The sequence below is a fragment of the Ylistrum balloti genome, unplaced genomic scaffold, assembly GCF_031769215.1.
Source record: "Ylistrum balloti isolate Yb309-2 unplaced genomic scaffold, AGI_CSIRO_Ybal_v1 Utg371250, whole genome shotgun sequence".
Classification (NCBI taxonomy): domain Eukaryota; kingdom Metazoa; phylum Mollusca; class Bivalvia; order Pectinida; family Pectinidae; genus Ylistrum; species Ylistrum balloti.
In genome coordinates, this window is record NW_026782676.1 from 72,916 (window position 1) to 97,231 (window position 24,316).

The 24,316-nt window shown below is 33.0% G+C and overlaps 1 protein-coding gene across 1 annotated transcript; it reads right to left on the minus strand.

The window, feature by feature from the left end:
- Window positions 1–567: 567 nt before the first annotated feature.
- LOC132561645 (glutamate receptor 2-like) lies at window positions 568–24,288 on the minus strand. Its single transcript, XM_060226346.1, has 17 exons — window positions 24,174–24,288; window positions 21,058–21,219; window positions 18,836–19,093; window positions 17,570–17,784; window positions 17,007–17,060; window positions 16,456–16,611; window positions 15,761–15,967; window positions 14,187–14,303; window positions 13,817–13,939; window positions 11,647–11,886; window positions 10,640–10,995; window positions 8,733–8,931; window positions 5,596–5,843; window positions 4,413–4,521; window positions 3,273–3,404; window positions 2,106–2,213; window positions 568–645 (listed from the first exon to the last, which is right to left on the minus strand). Exons 1-17 carry the CDS (start codon window positions 24,286–24,288, stop codon window positions 568–570), a joined length of 2,877 nt encoding a protein of 958 aa, XP_060082329.1.
- Between the last annotated feature and the right edge of the window lie 28 nt (window positions 24,289–24,316).

The following is a 24,316-nucleotide window of genomic DNA, read 5'->3' on the forward strand; positions in this document are numbered from 1 at the left end:
ACGAGCGTACCTTATGCATTCCTTGGCAATAAAATCATGTTGTTGAAAAATGAAAAAAAAAAAAGAAACGCAACAAAAAATGATGTGAGCCTAAATACTTAGTTATTAAATGAAATCATAAGGCTAGTAGTGATAATGTCAATAATGTTTGATATATGTACCATGTTTTGTATAAGGATGGCAGTTTTACGCTTTGTACACATTAAATTTATTACAATGATTACAAAAATGTAGCAAGTACATACATTGGTTTCATTAAAAAAGTATGTATTCATTCTCGCTCATAACTAGTATAAACTTCAGAGCATTCTTTCATAGTCAATCTGTTCCATGATTTCTTCTATTATTACAAAAGAAACGAAGATAAATGAATCAAATAATGAATGAAATCAACAAGATTTCATTTCTTTTCTCCACTCGTGGTGTTCTACAGCAAACAATACTCGTTGGATTACCGCAGTACACGTATTTTAAGTGCAACTTTTTATGTTCTGTTAGCGTGTGTACTGATTGATGGTAAGTTGACATGGCAACAAGCATGCACTGACCACGCCTCTGACGCAATTGCTATATAGCTGTCTGTTCCGGTTTTGTACTAGTTGACCCTTCGAATGTCGTCAACTGTTCCGGGGGGCTGTATGTGTACTGTAATTATAAAATACACAAATACATCAGTAGCTAAATCGATCGATTAACAACAAACAATATTATTAAAAAAAAGATAATTTCTACATGTCGATCATTGATACATTTACATATAGTATAAACTTATTCAGTATGTAATTCGCAATTCATAATACACAAATGTCATGTCCCTCTTATATGCCTGATATTTCTATTCCAAATATAATTATAGTTCTATTGAACAAATCTTAAAACTGTTCCCTGCGTCTAGTCAAAGGTAAACAACTCTTTGATGTGAGGTTTTTGGCAACATTCTAGAACGTGCTTCGTATGTTGACTGCGCTCATGCCCTAACTTTTACTATTGCTATTAACTAGTATTCACGCATAACAATGTTTCTAAAATATGAACAATTGACTTGTTATCGAGGAAAAATACATGCTTAAAAATAAGATATGCTTACAAACGGACAATATCAAAAAGGATGAAACCAAGTAAACAAAAATTAGATTAATCTTTTTCGATGTACATTTATAGTGTAAATTTTAATTACATCAAACAATACAAAATTTTTAGCATGTGTGTATTTATTTAATCTAATATCCAGCATTCGAATGATTTGTTTCATTTATCATTTTTCTCAACATTTCTACGAAGTATTGGATATACAAAAATCAGTACATTGTTCCTTTGATTATGTTACCGTTTGCTTTATCAAAATAATGCTAAACTCTAACCTATGTGACACTTAAAATACTTTACAAAAACAGTGATATTACTTCTTTTCTCAGTCAGAATATTATGGAATATGGCGAATTTAACTATTTTGATTTCATAATTACATGCATTGATAAGTAGGCGTATGCATTTATGAATATTCAAGATATTTTCAGTTAAGTTTTTATCCAAAATATCTCCATACTATAGACGTATGTGTGGAATGATTGAAACAAAAGGTGTAAATAATGGAAGAATAAAACGTAAAAAAGTTGATACAAAAATTAATGAGAGAATGAAAGACATGAAACTCGTCTCCTGTATAAGGTAATTGACTGTGAGATAATCTCAGTATAACTCTATTCGTGCATTTCTCTAAAAGAAGAAAGCAAAACGTTAAATAATGTATACAGATTATAAGGCACCGAAAAATAATTCTGAAAGGGACTTGATGTAATTTTATATAACACGAAAGCATGGCATAGATACATAACTGACTCTTCAGTTTAGAATACCAAGGTGGAGTATGTGAAATGTAAAATATCCCATGCATTTGATATGAAGTGTTGTTTTGTTGTTAAAGCAAACAACTAATTTTGCATCCATAAACAAATCACTATCGACTCGATCAAATATCCTCATGCTCTCGAATCATATATCCATATAGTCGATATTCTTAAATGAAATAAACGTAATGTGTTTATAACGAAAGCGTACTAATAGAGAGAAGAGACATGCACAGAAACAGGGTTTACAATGCTTACGATTACCCCCGAATTCTCATGTTCAGTGTAGCCGGCTGCTTTCAAAACCTCCAGTGGGTCCTTTTTCACTATTTTAACCGTATTGCTGGATTTATATTGTTTCTGTTGCTGTTAAGTAAAGAAATTCACAGTCAGATGTCTTGGTAATGTCACCTCTTTTGGTTAAGTCGGAAGTTTCAATTTCGGAGTAATGGAGGTATATTTTCTACATTTCTCTTATGTGGAAGATGGCAACTTCAGATGATTAGTATAAGTTCATTTTTAATTGAATTTATTTTTCGTTATTCACGCATTTCATTTTACGATACCAGCTTATGTTGATAGAATCAACTTGGTCATTTCAACATGCAAATTGATTTTATATCGATTCAATCATATCGGATTCATCAAACAGGAAGGCATCGTGTAATATTGTTCTTGATATAACTATTACTGTATCATTAACACACTGAACATATTAATTGCGATAGCGAGACCATCATATCCTGAAAACCATATCATTTGAATGATTACTTTAATCCTATATAATGTGTTTTATTTTGAGGGGCAGTGCAAAGGACTAACTTAAGTAGGTAAATGTGACGTAATGCTATAGTCACCCGGGATGTGTCTACACTCCTGTAAATACCATCTAGATTAACACTGAATTAAAGGGAGATCATACAGCATAATGGACGTTTACTTACATATTACACAATTACAAAGTCCCAACAAAGGGGATCGACAGATACAGGTTGAGGAAGTTTAAGGGTGAGCTTAGCAATATAATCGGTATAATGATCCAAACGACAATTCCGCGATATGATGTGTGTTTGGTTCTCGTTACTTTATTATTAGATATGTTGTTGTTGTTTCTTTTCTTAATAGGGAACGTTACTTACAATGGGTCGAAGGCCGGCTACTGGTGAGGGACCAACCACTGCTCTGGTCCCTTGTCACTACCGCTTGTTCTCATTTCAGAAAGTGACATTACTTACTTGAATTGATCACGATTAACATAAATGAAGGAGAATACGCTTACCCTTCCGGAAAGCCTGGTCTAATTGTTTGGCCTAAGTGTAAACATTTATCTAGTTCATGTTTTGCCACAGTTTAGTCGAATTCTGTTTGAATTGATGATGTGTAAACATGTCAGTATTTTCGTTGTACTTATAAAATATGACTTGCCTTTTTTGATCTACGGTTTCTGTGCAGTAAATATTCTAATAGTGACATCAGCATAGAGAGGACTAATCCACCAATTAGGATGTGGAATATCCCTGATACGTTACTCAGCGTCAAGGCACTTTTAACACCGTCCTGAAAAATCATAATGAATGAAATATCAAAACACAGAAAATCATATATCGTCAGTTTCTCATTTTAAATCTAAGAAACAAACTTTTTATTTCATAAATATAAACATGAGTGTCTTATCTTTATTTTGATTTTGTCATGCAAATATTGAAATCAATGTACTGGTCACATGTTTGTCATGGATTACTGCTGTTTAAAAAATAATGGTTGATAAAATAAGTCATATTTTAGTCAGAGTGTAATACTTAAGGACCGCGATATCTGAAGAGTCTATTTAGTATGCTATTTTCCAATATTCAAGAACAAATATGCGATCCAGAAAGGGGAATTATCAGATCCCGATGGCAGCAACAAGTTCACAGTTCAATATCATCAACACATTGTGATACAATGTAGTTTGTAATTCGCAAAAAAAATCGTTTTTTTTTACAATTTACTTATCTTGCCAATAAACATATTTCTTTTTTCTATTAAAAATACCTTTACATATTCCCTGTCTATATCAAAATATACACATATAAAAATAATTTATTTCGAATCAAAGTTTACATAACAATCACATTTATCAATCTAAATACATTCAAATATTATGTATATATAGTTTACTAGTTTCAACGATTATTTAATTTTTACAATAATGTGTCTTCCTACATATCTTACATATCTGATATATCTTACATATCTGATATAAATCTGATATATCTACATATCTGATATATCTTACATATCTGATATATCAAAATATATCACATATATAAAATATATTTATATTCGATATATTTACATATCTGATATATCTACATATGATATATACATATCTGATATATCTACATATCTGATATATCTACATATCTGTATATATATCTTACATATCTGATATATCTACATATCTGATATATTTACATATTGATATATCTTACATATCTGATATATCTACATATCTGATATATCTACATATCTGATATATCTACATATCTGATATATCTACATATCTGACATCCCTATACCTACCTTTGAATCTATAGCTCCACATTCCCCCTTATCATACCACCATTTCTGTTCGAGTTTATGAAGCTCGCCTTCCTCTCGAAGTCTTAGGACCACAAGATTCAATTTTTTTCTAGCAACAAGAATGAATTACAAAATGTTTCATGTTATACCCAAATTAACTCATTTGTGGTTACATATTTTTTTCTTCTGTGACAAAGTTGTGTTTTAATTAAGATTTTCACATGTATGTGTGATTTCAAATGGATATCCGGATCTCAGTTGTAGATTACGATTGAAACAGGTTTACATTGGCTATTAGAAGCATCACGTTATCATCTACCGTGCAATTATGTTAAGAAAACAAATTGCCCAAAGTTTGATAGGACTAGTCATTGCTCAATACCAGCTTGCTTGTTTGAAGAACTTGCTTGTTTGATTATTGTCTGGCCCGGAAAATGTTGTTATCATATGAAAAACAAGCTTTTTTTCGGAACGATTGAGAAAAATCGAGGACGTTAAGACTGTGTCTTCTCCCTGAAATATCATATCTCGGTGCGCCCCAGCATATATACCGATGTACATCTTAACATTCATAGCTAATAATCTAACGAATCTACGAATGTATGTCGATGTATCAGCAGTCATACAATGTATAAGGGCACCGTCCTTGAAGGATGGAATCATTGATACTAAAAACGGGCTTATATGTTCTTACCGTCTCAATATGAATGTCAGGAAGCAGTAGGTAGCTAATATGACAAATTAAATTTATCTCGGGCAAGGATTATATCAATATTCTCTTACGATTTGCCTTACAACCAAGACTTAGATGATGTACAGGGTATGTAAAGTGAGATGCTGGGAAAAATATTCAGGAACAAGAAAAGATACAAAACATCTATTATTATGATATAAATAGTAAACAAAGTTTTATGTAACTCATGCAATTGATGTAATCAATTCAAGTAAACAGAATCTTATTGAATTTTAAATTTGTATTGGGATTGGAGAACGTTATTCACTTATGTCATTTACATCGTCCTTTGATATTACAGAAGTAGGCACTTCTTGTAAACGTTTTAACTGTCGTTTTATATTTATCTTCATAACTTATAAATTTCTTTTGTATAACATAATGATACTAATTAAGCATGATTATAATAATTTTAGATTTCATTTTCTTTATTACTGGTGGAAACATTACCTAAGAGGAGAATACAATGGCGTCGCTATACCATATCCTTTGCTGTCTAAGTTCTCGCCAACTTTCATCGTGTTACACGGCTTTTTCTGTCCTTGATAATTGTTCAGTGGGGACTCGAGAAGAAAAGCATACTTCCCTTTGGAATCCCTGACCCTTTTAATTCCAATGCTATTTTTCTTGACCATCACCCTGTCCTTTTTGGCCTTCATATACCGCCACATCGCCTCATATACGGGAACAGTAGATTGCTAGTCAAATATATAATGTTGAATTTCTTCAGAAATCCGTCAACACTGACAAGACACACACATCTACATGTACATTAACACAAGTGTTTGTATCAATATTTACTTTACAGAAAAATACCATAAAGGTCAATTCAACCCTAAACTTGAGCATCCGCTGTAGTCTGTAATTTCCCAGCTGTCTCCTTGACCGGATGTCCTCATATTCATATATTCACAAAACTAAATAAACAGAGAAAGCACATTTTGAACTTTAATATGCCGTCTTCGCCGTTGACATCGGCAAAGAACCTCGATCAAACTTTTTTTCTTCTGAATATACAATACAACGATTTCCTTGAAAATGTTTACTACATCCTACACATTACATTCATTATAAAGCAAAACTTATGTTAAGTAGACATAATCCACATTTTGACCAATCATACGCCTCCCTTGTGGTGTCTTGTTAAGCAAAAAGGTTTTATATGTTAAAATTTGGCATTGTACATGAAACATATGACAGACATAGGAATAAAATCAATATACACATATATTGATATATAAACACCAAAACACATATACCCAGAGATCGGTTACTATAGCAAAAGAAGAAATCATGACAAAGGAATTTATTTAATATCAAAACACTTTCACTTTCGACTTATCAAAAGACTGATTCGTATCGTTCATAAGAGATGTAAGGCGTAATTAGTTAACAAATGACCTCGAAATGAAAATAAAATAAAAAAATGAAGATATTTTCGTGCAAATCTAAGCACCCAAACCATTGAAAACAAATAGAGTTATGCATATCTAAGTGACAGCGTTTGAGTAAAGTATTATAGAGAACTGCCATTGGTTTCTGTGCAAAATTCAGGAAGCGTTGTCAGACAGTCCGATACTCGGTGCTTCATAGCATCCGCATTTGGTGCAGATCTCTAAAAAAATCTACAAAATTCTGAAACAGAGCACTAACCCATTTTTCAATCTTCCAGAATTACGACCACTTACGTTCTCCTCATCTTTTGGCGATGTCATGGCAAAATCAAAGGCTCTCGCTTCCGCCACCTATCGGTTGGTGCGATTTATGTCCCTTACTTAATGTATTTACTTGACAAATCAGCAACAAACAGATATTGTAAGCCAGAACACAGCAAAAACATAAAATAGACGATGAGTCCCCCTGCTCTGATAGAGAATGTCACTTATAACTCGTTGATGATGCGTTCTACATAGAATGTTATGGATGGATAAATAGCAGACGAATTGTAGCTGAGTGTGTCGGCGAATGCTTAACTCACCCAGGCTGTCACACACAGATCGGACTGTTAACAATCATATACTACTAACTTAAGTGTGATCAAATAAAAACTGCACAATCCAGAATCTCATTTCCTCAATCTAAAATAGCACAGTTCAACGCAAAAATATGAAAACTTTCACAACGTTTATGCTAAAATTTTGCTCCGATTGAAAACATTTGCTTACAGCTATTTAGATACAAAACAGGAAAATAAATATACTTTTTTAGTCATATGTATAAATGGTTTTGTGAATTTAAGTCAATCGGTGGTGGGAATTCATCTAGACAAGCCTGACCTCCCCGATTATCAGAAAATAGTTAACACGTTCAGAAATGTACCTGTGATATGTGGTTGGACATACATGCATTTCTAACCTATTTTGAAAATTAAAAGCGCCATACGAGTGGAACATCTTTCAATGATGTCGAATTCAGCAGTTGTTAGATTTCACTTCATTACGTAATCTAAATAAACCATCGATGATGATACTGGCACATACATTATAATTGTGCTGTATATGCTGACTTAAAATATAGTTAAATTTTACACTTATCACTTCATCTTAATCTGGGATATGGATTTCAACATTTCAACACACTCGGAACATCATACCAAGTGCCAAATTGATACTGGAAACGCCCATTAGCAGTTGTGGATCAGCTTAGTGTAGGTTTGATGACGTTAACTGGATATTCGTTCATTCAGTCAGTATTTGAAGATATAACCTGTACTTTGTCTTGAATATTATCACATTTTTTTCATATCAAAAAGTTTTCAGTTTCTTTTTTCTTACTTTTACTGGAACAAGAAACGACACTGGCCAATTTGTTGGAGAGTATAAAGACATGTTTTGTTTCCACAAAGTCAAGTTGTAATTATTGAGGGTTTGTAAAATTTCGTAAAACTAAACCCAGGAACATGTATGCTTTTCCCTATGTCTTTGGTAGGCAATATACCCTACAACTTGACTCTTTTAGTCCAACGTGGAGCCAATTATTTATTTTGACACAATCTAAATTGCGTCGTTCTGCAGCCGCCTTCCTTATTTACAGACGAAACGAGCGTTTTGGGTGTTCGGTTAATTCTAGCGACATCACAGTGTATAGACGGAAGCTCTGCATTTACCATGATGTTCACCAAGAGTGAAGAGTATCGTATTACACAAATATGGGCACTTTTAACGTTGTTTACCGATAATCTGTAATTACTGGTAAAACTGTACCAGGGTCTGCTCTAGATATCGCAACTGTTCAAATTTACTTTGACCGATGGCCACTTAATCTAATCATGTAAGCAATTTGTCGTGATGATATGATCTGAATATGAAGTAACTATGATGATGTATTGAAGAAATACAAAACATTTTTCACATGTGGTCGTGAGTGACCTTTGACCTGTATGTTTGACTAATAACCACCAAGCTATTATGGAGTGTGAAATTTGACATTGTGGAGATATGGTGTATATATATGAACTTAATTCATGTGTCCATGATATATCGAGTACTCAAGTTTTGCATGCCCTGATGCATGAACAGATGCACATACACACGTATTACTATATACTGCCCACACTATATGGATGATATATTGCAAATATGACAAACCATGAAAAATCTCTCCGTAGCTCCTCCGCTGTATGTCCCATATTCAATTTCACTTTGCTTGGCTAAGTCATCAGCACTTTTGATAGACGTCACAAGTCTCTCAATTGTCAAAAAAGCAGCCAGGTTAGCTGTATATGAGGATATCAGTATCAAAGTAAAAAACCACCAGGCACTACCAACAATCCTTCCGGAAAATGATCTAAGAATACAAAAACGATAATTATTGTTCTGTCGGTGCAATTCATATCAATGCAAGATGTCAACAAGATAAACACGTATATCAATACACTTTTACACATAATTGGTTTTAGTAAATTTCGTTCTTATCTTAGGACCTAGATAATGCATGAATGCATCCAGGCCTTGATATTTGCCCAAGGTTGAAAACCAATGTAGTAAAAGATTATTGTACATGATTAAATGCTTAAGTGTTTGGCGTTTCTCAGCATGGTATTCCAGTTCTGATGTACAAAACAATTCATCGTTCATGTTATGATTGACTTGCTCTTTAGCAAAATGAAAATTTGAATTAGTGCTTAAGAGATATAAACGTTAATAAACTATTAGGAAGCGAAATTCCCTTCAATTGAACATAAAGATATTTAACAAACACGTTATATGCAATCATTAAAAAAAAATAATTTTTTTATCTTAACTTCTTCTCGGTAGAAAGGAAAGAATATAACTCTAACGAATATACGATATGCTTATGATAGATGATTGTTTATAAACAACGTATTTTGGTTATTTCATAGTAATTGTAAACTACTTAAATGATTTGTTTAAGTTTAGCATCCTACCCTGTCATGGACTCTTACTATCGAAAACAAAATAAACGAGTTTTTTTTTAATGTCAGGTGATACATTTTATCATAAATTCAAATTAAGAGTATATATAGTATAGTTGTATTATCATAAGGAAATATTATCGCTAGTTGAATAGCCAAACATGTTCTATGTTGTCAGCCATATAATATACAGTTATAGAAAATGTGGAATTCGTACAATAATGTATCAGGTGAATGGAGAAGTTGGATTCGAAGGGTCATAAACAAGAAAAAACCTTTACAGACACATTCATTCAACAGTCAAAAAGCCGTGAACAAATGATCACGGTTGTACATTTCCCTTGCTCATGCTGTCAAATTTGAAACATGATTTTGAAACTTGAAAATAAAAATGAACAAACAAACAAACAAAACAAAATTGAAATATTTTGAAAGAAAACAATACAAAAAGCGTGAATATTGATTGAAGTGGCACACGTAAATCTAAGGGGAAAATTCAATACAAATTTCACTTTTTTTATTAAAAGCTGTTTTGATTCATAAATGTAAGTATGTATCAAAACATTTTTTTTTTCAAAACATTATTCATTACGTTCTAAAAGGAAATTATATGAACTCGAAGTTTATCACTTAAGCTAAAGTATGAACGTTACATATATTTAAATTATGATAATATTGGAAGCACAAACAAAATGACGAAGCTATTCTATGACGTACAAATCGCGGAAATATTAGCATAAACAAAGATGATTTTTTCCCTGTTCGATAAATGTTTTAACACTTTAAATAAAAAAAAGTATAAAAAAGAACATTAATGATGATAAAAATGTAAAGAAAATAATCATGACAAATTACGAATTGAAAACTATGAATAACTGCAGAAAAAATGAGAAAGATATCCCTATATAAAAAAACACAAAATCTCATGCATGACATGGTGTGAGGGAAAATGTGAACTATTCGAATGAACAATTCAGTGCGTAAGAAAATGATTTTATAAAGATCAAATTTTAGTTTAAAATTTTGTCGAAGTTTAAACTGACAACATGGAACGGTGCATATTTTGTTATATTGATACTTTTATCTCAGGCTAAAATATGATACAATGCCTGAACCAACCTTGGGAATATATCAGATCCCTGCTGCATTAAAGCCCCTAATGAAAACCAAAGAGTATTTGAAAAAGTAAAAGCGTTAGTCGTTGTGTGATCCTTAGATGAAGTCTCTTCCTGCCATTCATAAGGGCTCCATCGACCAACGAAAAACAAAACTAAGCTAACAGCCAGAAATGCTATCATGACGCAAATCCAGACAAGGTTTGATAATGGGTTCATAAAGGAAAACACTCCTGGCTTTTGCTTATCTGGTTTCTTGATCATTATGCTGATTCCAAGCTTCATAAAGGGCTTGGTAAAATCTACAACCCTCTCCCGTTCTTTGTTAATCGTCAGGGAGGCCAGCGCCAAATCCGCTGTCTACAAATAAACGTTAATGAAGACACTTGATAAATGAGAAAGAAAATACATGGATTGGTCATAAAAGACTGTGCATAATACACACACGTGAAAAACACAACTTTAGAGTTAGATAAAGTAGAACCAAATAATGAATACAACTGCATTATACAATTTTTTCGTCCTTTTTAAAGCCTTAAAGGAAAATCGTCCAGATTGTAAGTAATCAATATCTTGGTGTTTATTTCCATACAATTTGATTTTCCTCTTTCCCATTTTTTCAAAATGAAAACCCTTACCATTACCAGACAGTCCCAAAGGGAGGGAACACTTTCATAATACACGATTTGGGTCCTCTTGATCTAATTCTAAATCTGTATTAAATTTAGCTACTTACAGTGTGTCTTTTGTACAAAATAGGGTTTATTTGTACCATATCGATACCCTTGTTAATGTTTCACTGACAGAAAATTTCACATCGAAATGATGTTTTACGATATGTTTTTAAAGATGAACTGCTCATGAAAATGAAAGATATATATTCGAACAAATCGTACATACCGCATTTTAGAAATTAATAAATAAACAACAATTTCATGAAAATGTCGAAGATAGTTGTTTTATACCAATGATATAAAGCGGTTATTTAATAAAATGTAAAACAATACTTACATTGTCAATTAGTTCACCAATCATTCCGTTCCATTTGTGAGTTTGTTTATCTACACTACCAAATTTATCGTTTAAATGTATCTCATATTCAAAGTCTTCATCGAATTCTTTTTTATATCTGTGTTTGACCTTTTCGGCTACATCAATACAGTACCCTTCCAATCGGCGGCCATTGATCATTGGGGCATTGTTATTTTCTCCGGTTTCATTTGATGAAGCGAATTGGACAAATGGAACTTCCTGCCAAACCAAAGAAAATAAGTATAGATAAAATATAGTATAACTGTAACATATCTTTCCTTAGTCTTTATCAAATTTATACAACCATGTTCAAACATGCAAGTGAGTTTATCAATGACCATTTTTAATTTTTAACACTTAGATGGAGACGGTATGTGGCGTGGTTGTCATTCGAATGAATAATTAAAACATGTGTTTGTCTGAATACAGAAACTGTTTTCTGCGGTATTATTTCTATGCGTTTACCTTCATAAAAAATACGAAAATCAAAATGTTTCTATTAAGTTAAACATATTGATAGAAACAGATCTTCAAGGATATGAACAAAAGGTGTGGCCGATAACTGTTCATTGCAGCTTCAGTCTTAGTAAAGATACACATTGCATGTGAGAAACACTGATGTTAGCGTAAGTTTCTGTTTGACCTTCTCTATGCTATCCTGGCTGGGCTCTTAAAAGTTGATGTCTTTTCCAAAGACATCCCTATTTCCTTATATCTCCCTTGTTATTGCCTATTGTTTGTTCTGTAAATGAGCGTTTGCTATTGTGAAGGCGTTGTGTTCTGTTCCGGGGCCAAGTAATACCAGCATTTATAAAAATGAAAGATTGTACGACTTGCTTTACGCTCAACACTGAAATACCCATAAGGAATATTTCATCGGATATACAATTTGAATATCAACATTAAATTTCATGTTTATACTTAAGGCTTTGATGGTATCCTCTTTCTGTAAACATAAGCCTATAGGATGAGGAGATGCTGAACACTTGTAAATGCAATGGTAGACTAGTAACATTATGGTACTAATTCCGTTGTTCTGTCCGCCCATTAACAATATTTGTCTGGAAGATGTATCATGTGATAAAAAGATTTTATTCGTTTACGTTCGCTGCCAAAGCTATGAAATTATTCTAAGACTTTCCTTAATTTTAGCAGATCTAAAATTAAAAATAATTGGAGACCATTATATTCAACAAAATAATATATCATTATAAGACGATTACTTTATCTCTCTTCAATATCAAAGACCGAGTAACAATGTGAATGAATTATAAAAAAGTTAATATCTTAATAAATGCACATATATTCTATATAAAAAATACCAATAACATGTAATATGCTTTGTTGTCTTTTAAATAGTTCTGACATTTCCATGTGGTTAGATAAATTTCGTATTTTATATTCTAACAGATATTTTATCAACATTGCACTAGACTGTTCCTGATTGAGGCGATCATTTCCTTGTTGAATATCGTTGATTGCAGTGCTGTTAAATATCATTTATTATCTTCAGCAAGTGATTTTGAAATCGAACATTACTCCTGAATTCCACTAGTACATTAATACAGGAAAATTGCTCTTTAACATTAATATTTTACCAGACCACTGCCCAGTACGATGATATGATATGTTATGTGTCTACATAAACGTTGGACCAGAAAATTATTATGCCGTATATTGGGGTTTTATACACGAGTTCCGCGACCATTTAAAAAAAAATTGCATTCTTTCATCTTGTTATTGAAAACACTTGAATGGTGTATCTTTAGAATTGACCTACCTACATGCACCTGAACAGGTTCTTATCGAGAATACTTACATGATCAAAAATACTAGTCGGTATGTATATATCTTGTCTTAGGACAAGTTTTCAGTTAGATATCACGTTGAAGTTAGAATCTATAGTGGTATATATGTAACCTTTGCCCATTCTGAAGGTCCAAGCCTTCAAAAGAAGACTTTAAAATTTCTGAGACGATATAATCCACAAAACAATGACATGTGTGTATCAACGGATGTTTTGACAAGTTTGCACCAGAGAGTTATGTATAGGATTAAGATTTAAAATCTCACTGACCAAATATATGTTTTGATGAAAGAGTGTTTCAGTTCAAACATTGAAGACAATAGTAAGTCAATTGAAACTTACAAGAATTGTTACAATCCGCCATGTTCTGTTCTTAGAAGGTTCGGGACGCGGTGGAGGCACTGGTGAGTGGAGGTGAGTTTGAAAACGAAGATGCGGCGGACTGTTGGGAGACCAGGTACCGACCTATTTACAAAGTATAAAAAGAATCACCATTTGAAATAAAAACAACAGCATATATAAAGAGCCGCCATTACCCGAAAAAAACATGCAACGAGAACAAAAAGCGTATTTAGATAAATCATGTGAAACATCTGTGAATGCGATGTTAATCTCCGTTGAAATCGACGTAAGACACATGTAGGTATATCAAGTCCAAAGATATTTCCTTACATACACAAAAATAAAACAGTTTCATGACTGTTTGCATTACCTTATCCAGACGTTTCTTGTATTCTAACTGGTGAACGACCAAGGTGTAATCTTTTCTCATGCCTTTTGAATCAAACGCTAACGTTCCGGTCAAACTTTCGTCAGCACGAAGTCGAGTCTGTCAATATAATAACATTTAATTGTAGTGATTAAATGGTCAAATTGGTCACAAAGTTTAATATTGAAGACAACTTTAATAACTTCAAAGTGATCTCACCATTGGCAAGTCTTTGAACCTTACAGAAGACCCGAAAGGGGAGGGGGAGGGGGTCCAACAAAGATTGAACAAAAGATACGCATGTGAATAGCACCTTTTAATAAAGTAGAGTGACCAAAAATGGAATGGAACCTTTAGGCATCCTAACGGGCATCAAACATGTTTAAATCTCAACAGAAAATAATAGTTCTGAGACAAACCCCTTTGGCACATTTACGCGAAAACAAGACCAAGAGTTATATCGACGGTAAGGTCAAGTTCCTCCACAGATAAATAAAAATGTCTTGTATTATGGCACTGCATCAATACATGAACATGTTGGTTTGGTTGATTGAAAAAAATGACTGTTTGATATCACCTGTGCCGCGTCATTAATCACTAAATTTTGTTCACTTATAACCATCTAGTCAAGGACAAAACATCCCAGAGAGATCTTGCCACCCCCATTGTTTGAAGTTTTATTACTCTTTAAGATTTAATATTTTTCATTTCTGTTCTCTTCTTCCTTTTGTTATTTTCTCAAACAAAGTTTGAAAACTCCACTTAAGAAATAGAGATTATATTTTAGCTCTCAAATTCCAAAATGAGGTATCAAGGAAAACCAGCTCACACAATTTGAGAAAGATTCGTTCGGTACCTCTCAGGAAATACCGGAATACCGATAACAATAATTGTTCAGGGGCTCAAGATGGACGAACGACGGATGCATGTCGATCATCATTCTGGAAATATTCATTTTAAAGCCAACTAAATCTTGATCACTGACAGTATCAAAAATATATAGCTACAGTGCAAATAGCACGAATGATGAAATTGTTTGATTCTGCGGTATATAATTCTAAATTTGTATAAAACGTGTAATTAATTTGTGTGCTTTTATACAGTCTTCAATATTGCAGTTGATAGGCACTGCTGGCAGACAGAATTAAGTCCTCGATGTTTGCCACGTGTTAAATTCTTCAAAGCGAGGCATGTATATGTAATCAACACTTTCCTAAAATTATCACATAGGTTCTTTTTTTTTATTTAATTAGCACGCAAACACATCTTCCATCTAGATTTTGAATTTTTTTTCTATCACATTTAATTTTCCTCAGTCGCCATTGGTTTCATAAATTTAGTACTTGAATAAAACTTACGAGTCCTAGATGGACGAAACCGCTGTACGATGCTGTTTGTTTGTCATTTGGCTCTAGTGGGTGTTATTCATTTGTACATGTATATCATTTTTACGATTTCCAATGATTTGTATTGTAAATATACTTATATATGTTTCTGCAAATCGATCCGATGCAGACAAATTGTTTTCGGAAGAAAAACACTGTCGCAAAGACTTTCATGGAGAAAATCAAACTTACATTCCGAAATGTCTCCATCACTTGTTCTCGTTCTCCTCTGCCTGATCCTCCACGACGTCCCGCTCTTCCACCACCGGAGTAGGGGATGTATCCATTGGAAAGACAGCCTCGTTTGTGGAGAGATAGGTTTCCATTAAATTTACTCTTTACCTTGTCAAATCCTTCGTGTATTAGGTTCAGAGTGTCGATCACAAGAGCCTGCTTGTACTGTTGAAGGAGAAATTGTTAAACAATGTGACCAGTGATGACAGTTGGTCAACAATATATTTTCGTTATGGATTTCACATTAAAGAACAATTTTGATGATGGTAAACTGATTTATTTTTCTCAGATTGGATTGCATTGTTTTAAATTAACTGAAAACAACATTTGTATTAATAATTATTTATGATAAATGACTTCAAAAGGGCATGAAAAACATAAAACAGGAAGACAAAATCAGGTGAAAGCTATCACCTTGCACATGCGGGTTGATAATCTTTTCATCCATCATGAAAGTTTCCTTGCAGCTCTGATAATTGAAACCTATATGTTGCTAATATGGTAGAGATTTTCTATTGTCGTCAATGGAATTTCAGGCTATTTGCTTACCTCATGCCAGCTTTTTCGTTCCTCTTTATTCTCAGACGAACAAGAATGGCATTTTTTATCACATTTACGAAGATTTAAAAACATTTGGTAGCATTATTTCTTACCATCAAGTACGGCGTATTTGGGTAAAGGTTGAAATAGAGTTGCTTGTTTCTTGTCCGTAATTCTGTGAATGACGCCGCTGCCGTATTGATGACGGTGAAGCCAGTTATATTCACACCTCCGTACTCAAACTGGGCAAGGTCTAATTCGTCTATACCCTATGGGATGTAATGAGGATCATACGATAATCGAGTGAAACATAAGTGAATATGTCATTATATAAACGGTGATATGAATGGAATGACATCAATTTTGTTCCAATTTATAGCTTGCTAAATTGAGATATTAGATGATGAAAATGTAAATGTACTTCATGCACAAAAAAGCTGCAAATAGTTCATACTTATATTATTTTAAACATCTTATTTCTAAACTGTTCACTAACTCAGTAAATATGTTACTGTACACGAAATATCGGATAGGATACGGTTAAATGAAGTGCAAAGTAAATAGATATAGGTACAAAAGAACAGCGTGGGTGTAATTATATATCAACTATATAGGAAACTATTTAGAAGAAACTTCATTTAGAGACATTAAAGAAAGTACTTACCAAACCACCTATTATGTAGTGATAGGAATCTCTGTTCATTCCAACATTTATAATCTGAAAAATATGACGTTGACTTTGATGAACACATGTGTATTCTGCTCAATAATTTTCTAAACTAGGTTATCAATTAGCGATGGTAACCTATCGTACAGAAAAAGTGGCACAACGGACAGAATTTTTTATGAATTTACGAAAACCAAGAACGAAAATGAGCATTTCTTTCACTTGCGTTGTTTATGCATGGCTTGCATAAGATTACATGGTTTTGTAACTAATGAACATGAACAGTAACACTTGATAAAGCTGTTACATAAGTTGTTCATACATGTAGCTAATATTTACTCTTGGAATTACATGATTATTGTTGGCATTTCCAGTGAGCCTAATTAGAACACACTACTGCTTGCGGTATACTATGGCAGTTTAATATAAACTCACTGCTTTTCTGATGAAGTAGTATGTAACTTGCTTACCAAGAAGAGCTGTGGGTGCCAAATGTAAATATAAAGACTGATTTAATCAAGGAGTTATTTCACGTGCAATATGATTTGTAGGCGATATACCTGTTCAAGAGTTTTATTGTAAGCTTCTCTAGACGACAGATCCAGGACTATTCTCTTCGGAATGGCGACTTCAAACTCGGCGTCAGCCCTATCAAGGGATCTGAGCAATTCGTAACAATCTGATACATTTGTAATACGACGAGGTCTGATGGTAAATTTGTTGATTCTAGTCAGGTCTTCAGCAACGCCATATAAGTTTTGGAGACGTTGTAATCCTGTTGGAAGAATTCGGAAGAAATACATTTTAAGAAATATTTTTGAATGAAAGTAAATTTTAAAAATGCATGGTTACATAAATGGTTTTTTAAATGGTTGATAAAGGAGATAGAAATTTATATATAGATTTATTCCCACATGTACCATTCCTACTGTCATCACTGATAATATTTCCATTTTTACTACTACTACTACTACTACTACTACTACTACTACTACTACTACTACTACTACTACTACTACTGCAGCTGCTGCTGCTGCTGCTGCCGCTACTACTACTACTACTACTACTACTACTACTACTACTACTGCTGCTGCTGCTGCTACTACTACTACTACTACTACTACTACTACTACTACTATTACTACTACTACTACTACCACTACTACTACTACCACTACTACTAATACTACTACCACCACCACCACCACCACCACCACTACTACTACTACTACTACTACTACTACTACTGCTGCTGCTGCTGCTGCTACTACTACTACTACCATTACTACTACTGCTGTTGCTGCTGCTTCTGCTGATGATGATACTACTACTACTACTACTACTACTACTACTACTACGACTACTACTACTACTACTACTACTACTACTACTACTACTACTACTACTACTACCACCACCACTACTACTACTTCTGCTACTGCTGCTGCTGCTACTACTACTACTACTACTACTACTACTACTACTACTACTACTACTACTACTACTACTACTACTACTTCTACTACTACCACTACTGATACTACTTCTACTACTACTACTACTACTACTACTACTACTACTACTACTACTACTGCTGCTGCTACTACTACTACTACTTCACTACTACTACTTCTACTACAGTAACAACAACTACTACCACTACTACACTACTACTACTACTACTACTACTACTACTACAGCAACAACAACTACTACCACTACTTTTACCTGGAATAGTACAACTACCAATACTTCTGCTACTAATGTCAGTGCTGCTACACAAGTCTCTACTATTATAATCACCATCACCAGTTATTGCTATTTACCTTCATCAGAATCAAATAGGTAATACAGCAGATCCCATCCGTAGAACCGTGCTATGTCCATTATGGCTAGTATATAGGAAGGCATCATGTTTATATGGTAGCTTTGTTCGTTGCAGGATGTATTGCCGATGGCCGTCGGCAGAAACAATGGTAACATTACATTCTCGCTTTGAACGAAGTCTCGAACAATATTCTGACTTGACTCTGGCCCAAGGATTACTATTGCATGTACGTGTTTCTTCTCTATAGTCTGACATACTGGAATAGATTGACATATAAGCATTGGTAAATACATTCTAAAAATAATTATACATCGCATTTACTTAATGCTTAACCTTCATATCCTTCATATATTAGCCCGAAGGCTTTAAGGTGCGATGGTTTATATTATTAAATTTTAATATCACTTTTTTCCACACCAATGTATCGTCTCTGCTTTATTAAAATAGAAGATTTGTTTTCTTAATAGATTGATAAACATGAGTTCAAATTCTATCGAAGTTGAAAGGAATGTTATTTTAACGTATAGGATATATCTGTATTTGTCAGAAATTGTTTATTTTGTTTCAGTGAAGATTAAATGTTAATATTAATATAACGGAAATTAGTTTTATGGCAGAATTACCGAAAATCATATTTTTCTGTTGGATTCCACTAGTGCTTTCCTCAATGCTCATGTTCTTTCTGATAAATAGTTTACATTTTTACCATTAAAAGATCTTTTTTCAAATATGTATATTTTGATTTGTATTTCTATCAGTCAGTTCAAGTATTTCAAAATAGTGCAATTTCATCAAGTTTTACATCTTTTAGGATGCTATTTATTTGTAATTTAAGAACTGTTTTGTCAGCAAATGTGATATAGGTCAACTCATAAAAAGTATGATAATGATGATCTTCTATTCCTTGATATATTTGCAATAAAGTAATGTTTCTGAATAGCCTCTCGGATAGTACATCTGGAAAAGTAAGGATCTATGCCACTATTTCATATAATGATATCAAGAATGCATAAACTTTGTAATCCTGATGTATTGCAATATTACATCCACTTAGAAAAAAACTTGATGTTTAATGATATAACATAGACTTAGAATTCTCTATGTTTTGCAAGATAACACAAACTTAGAAATCATGGTGTATAACAATATAACATAAACTTAGAAATCTTGATGTTTTACAAGATGACATAAACTTAGAAATCTTGATGTTTTACAAGATGACATAAACTTAGAAATCTTAATGTATACCAAGAGAAAGTGATGTATTACAATTCTTTAAAGTTCAACAGACATACATGGGAGCACAATTTATATTTCTGATACAATTTGATTCATAGCTTGATATTTCCTATATGTTCATTTTTCCTCATGAAATAACATGACAAAGATACCCCAACGTGATCAATTACATATTTAATTTGCTTCTTCCTCTACATAAACTTTAAGTATAGTATTCCATTGTTTTGAGGTTACTCAGTGAAATCAAGGTCCATAGGGAAAAGTGATTGGCTTCCACAAAACTTTGGACTCTTTCCAGATTATTGATTCTATGGGTGTATGGTGTGTCCAACGGTTTACAATTCCAAATAGCGCTGAAAGGCGAAGCGCCTAGTACAACAACATTAACCATAAAAAATGCCAAATATCTCGACAAAAGGACTAGAAGATGTTTACTTAGGTAAACTCCAGAAAACTCGAGGGAATACTTAGTAAAATAAATAAAAGTTACCAATAATTGACGAAGAGTCTGCGTCTGGTTTGTTCCCCAAAGAATGGTTTGCCTACCACAGATATATTACATTTAATGGAAAAGTGAGTCATAGACTAAGAAACCAACCAATGACAGAGATACTCGAGTTACAAAACAAATCTTGTAAACATTTACTTATGTTGTATATCGTAAGACACGTGTCCCGTTGCGGCTGTATGCACATCCCATAGGATATTTATAAACACCATATAGGATGTTCTCTAGAGCTGACTCGTCATTTCAGTATTTTTTTATTGTACAAATTTTCATTAAATTGAATGTTAGCTACATTTTAAACTCTAGCACGCGACTTCTGGGATTCGAAATAGAAATAATAATCAAATATTCAAATAATTTCCTTTTTTTCTGACGCAGAACAAGATACATAAAATATTAGGTTATACTGTAAAGTATTCGATATCGGATTACAATGTAACAATATTAGTTTACTAAAATAAATAATTCCTTACATTTTTGCAAAACCAGGTAGCTATTTCTTAAATCCACTTCGATCTTGGTCCCGTCAAAGGACAAATTCGATTTGTAATTTCGTTCATTGATAAATCCCACTTTGTACTCCAAGGCAGTATGCAATTCGTTGAAGTCCTCCGATTCTGTGTGCTGAATCACAGCTGAAACAAAGAAAAAAGTCACAGACGTGTAGGGGTAATTATTGATACAAATGACAACGACACTGATTTCAATATGGAAAGATATTCGTAAGCAATGTAAGCGCTCTTTTTGTTCAATATTGTGTAAACAACAAAGAGGTGAATAACAACTTTTTAAATACTTTATAACTGAAATTTAAATATATCATACAGTTGTTTCGTCCTTCAAGGACTCGTCGATTCTGCAAAGGACCTACATTTAGAATCGATGAAGTGACAGAGGAGCATTAAAAAGTGATCGAAAGAAATACTGAAATATTGATACAATTGGAAAATAATTTTGAGCTTAGATAAGATAAATTTTCTAAGTCTCTTATTTTGTCCAGTTCATGAAACACTATGTTTGTGAATTGCAGTACTTTGCAATATGGATATGAATCATGTTATATCGAAACTAACAGGCATTTAGGAAACTTTAAAATTTCTTCATTTTAGTTCAAGTATTGAGTATGTTTATTGTATCAGACTGATAATCATGTACGTATTCTGAATGCATAGTGCATGCAAAACGTATCAATACAAAAATAATAGATTTATGAGTCAGTTGCCACTGAAATAATTTTAGTGAAATACATTTTAATCAATCGAACGAGAAAATACAGTGTCAAATAAATTCTCGAAAAAAAAAAACAAACTCACAAACAAAACAGGACGAAACGTCTATATCGAATAAACGATTTCAAGAAAAGCACAAAATAAAAGACACGATTCGGAGATATAACACATTAAGTAAAAATTGCGCCTTTATATAATACATATGTAACAACAAAATGTCATAAAAATGTTGATAGTGTTTCCTTAGAAATCTGAATTTGCTATATATACATGTAAATATAGTCTATTTACAAACGCAAATAAATGATTTCATACCTGCAATTTGTTGTAATTGTTACATACTTATAGCTTGCTCTTCATACCAAAAGTGTAGCAAACGACCACAAGAAAGTTACCAGAACATGTTTATTATAGTTATATAAACTTAAGTTCCTCCTTCAGAAATTAGTATACTATCTCATTGTTATGTAAATAAGACCTTATCGGAGAGACAAATTAACATCAAGTGACAGAAAATATTCTATATAAATGCATTTGAACAGTTCCGACCTATATATCTTGTGATACTGACAAGATGATTAGATTGCATCATAAATTATGTTACTTTTTATCAATCTCCTCGTTAATTTATATTTAATCTAACTGCTAAAGTAGGGTTACTTCTGAAAAATAAATGCCATAAACGGCACAAGTTGTTTACACAATATTTTCAGAATTCGAATAGTCTTTAGGATATTACATATTTGAACGTCGGGTAAATGGTTCTTAAAAATAATGATTACTATCATTTCATTTACAGGAGAATTTTAAGTAGAATGTTATCTAAAATAAATGATTTAGCCATTACTTATTGTTCAGTGATTTTGCAATAGACAAAATAGAATATTTTTCTTCCCTCCTTAAAAAGGTGTCTATTTTTACTGAAATACTGATTTTCTGATAGAATTGATATCGTTGAAGCAAAGAACAGAAATGAGCCCGTTTTTAGTATAAACGAAACATATAATTTGGAATGAATAAAGTATATAGAAAACTTCAACAGGGGCGGGGTGTAGGGCGGGGCTTGGTAAATTTTTAATCGAATGTTATCAAAATAATAGAGGAATAATGACCCACAATGCAATAAACATGGACAGCTTTCAATATGTATTGTGATTCCGGTTTCTCCATCATTGGGAATGTTCCATTTCTTGATAGTTCATATCCTGATTTCCCGACATACAATTTCTGTAAGTCGCAGTGGATTCGAGTTCCATGTTCTTGTTACCAATACAACGCAACTGAGAGATAAAGTAATGTACTTGATTTCGGGAAGATTTACAAAGATCATGGTTTAGTTCTTTGGTTGCTTTCATGATCTCATTGGGAACAAAATGTACATCATTGTGCATTGTGAAGTTTTATTCACTGTTTCTCATGCTTGGCAGTTGTATTGCTTTTATTATGGCTTTTATGCCAGAGCATCGCGTACTTTACCAAGGTTCACATGGCGGTATCTTCAATGAAGCAATGAAGCATACCTTTCCACAACACCTAGTTATACATGCATTCAATCGATTATGTGTTTCGAATTTCGATTTGCTCAAATATACACATATATTTAAATCACATTCTATTTTCAGTGTTTATATTGTAGCTGGTCACGGGATCTAGAATGATGATTTTATCTCTAAGAATAAATCGTTGTGTAATTAGATTAGAATAGCAGGTAAAAGTACGTTGTAACTTTAAAAGGATAATAGTTATACTGCATTACGTCTACATAACACATTTCCGAGCGTTAATGCACCGTACATGAGACATTTAACGAGAGATTGATTATTTTCTAAGCTTCAAATTGATCATACAATGTATATGTTCTATCAATGCATTTAATGCTATGGTGGTATTGTCTATTCATTTAACAATTATCTAAAAAAAGTAGAAAGTCGGTCAATACTGAATGTATTCTGTAAGTGCTAAAAGGACTAACACTCTTATGATGATAGATATTGGCCATTACAAAGAACACAATATAGGTTGGCGCCAGTTCTCGAAACAGACTAGGATACGGTATATTTAAGTACTGTATCGCTTCTTTATAGAGTCAACCATATATAGGTACGTTGAATATGGATATTCTACTCGTGGGTACAGAATTTGGGTCAGAACCGATCTTTTGCCGAGCTTATAAACACTGATTCCACATCAAAGGGTAATTGACATTAAGAATAGGTGAAATATCGTTTTATTTGTTACATCAAACATCATCTCACGTTCACATGTACTTTTGATAAGGATTATGATTATGACGCTATAACTCAGTCGGTACTGCGTTGACCTACGTCACTTAAGTGAAGAGCCGAAATGTTTGGTTCAACCTTTCCTCCCTGCGGCGGTTTTGTGTTTCTCTAGAAGCTGAGAAACGTATCGGTCCGTGCTGCCGTGGCTGTTCATCGGATGATACACCTCGCAAACATACCATATAACTACCATTTTGTCGGCGTTATAACTTACATAACAG

Bases quoted from the DNA above. Each gene is read 5' to 3' on its own strand.
- LOC132561645 (XM_060226346.1), bottom strand. From the start codon at position 24,288: ATGGTAGTTATATGGTATGTTTGCGAGGTGTATCATCCGATGAACAGC. The intron at 16,612-17,006 runs GTAAGTACTTTC...TACATCCCATAG, and splicing joins ACTACATAATAGGTGGTTTG to GGTATAGACGAATTAGACCT. The intron at 3,405-4,412 runs GTAGGTATAGGG...ATGATTTTTCAG, and splicing joins GTGGAGCTATAGATTCAAAG to GACGGTGTTAAAAGTGCCTT.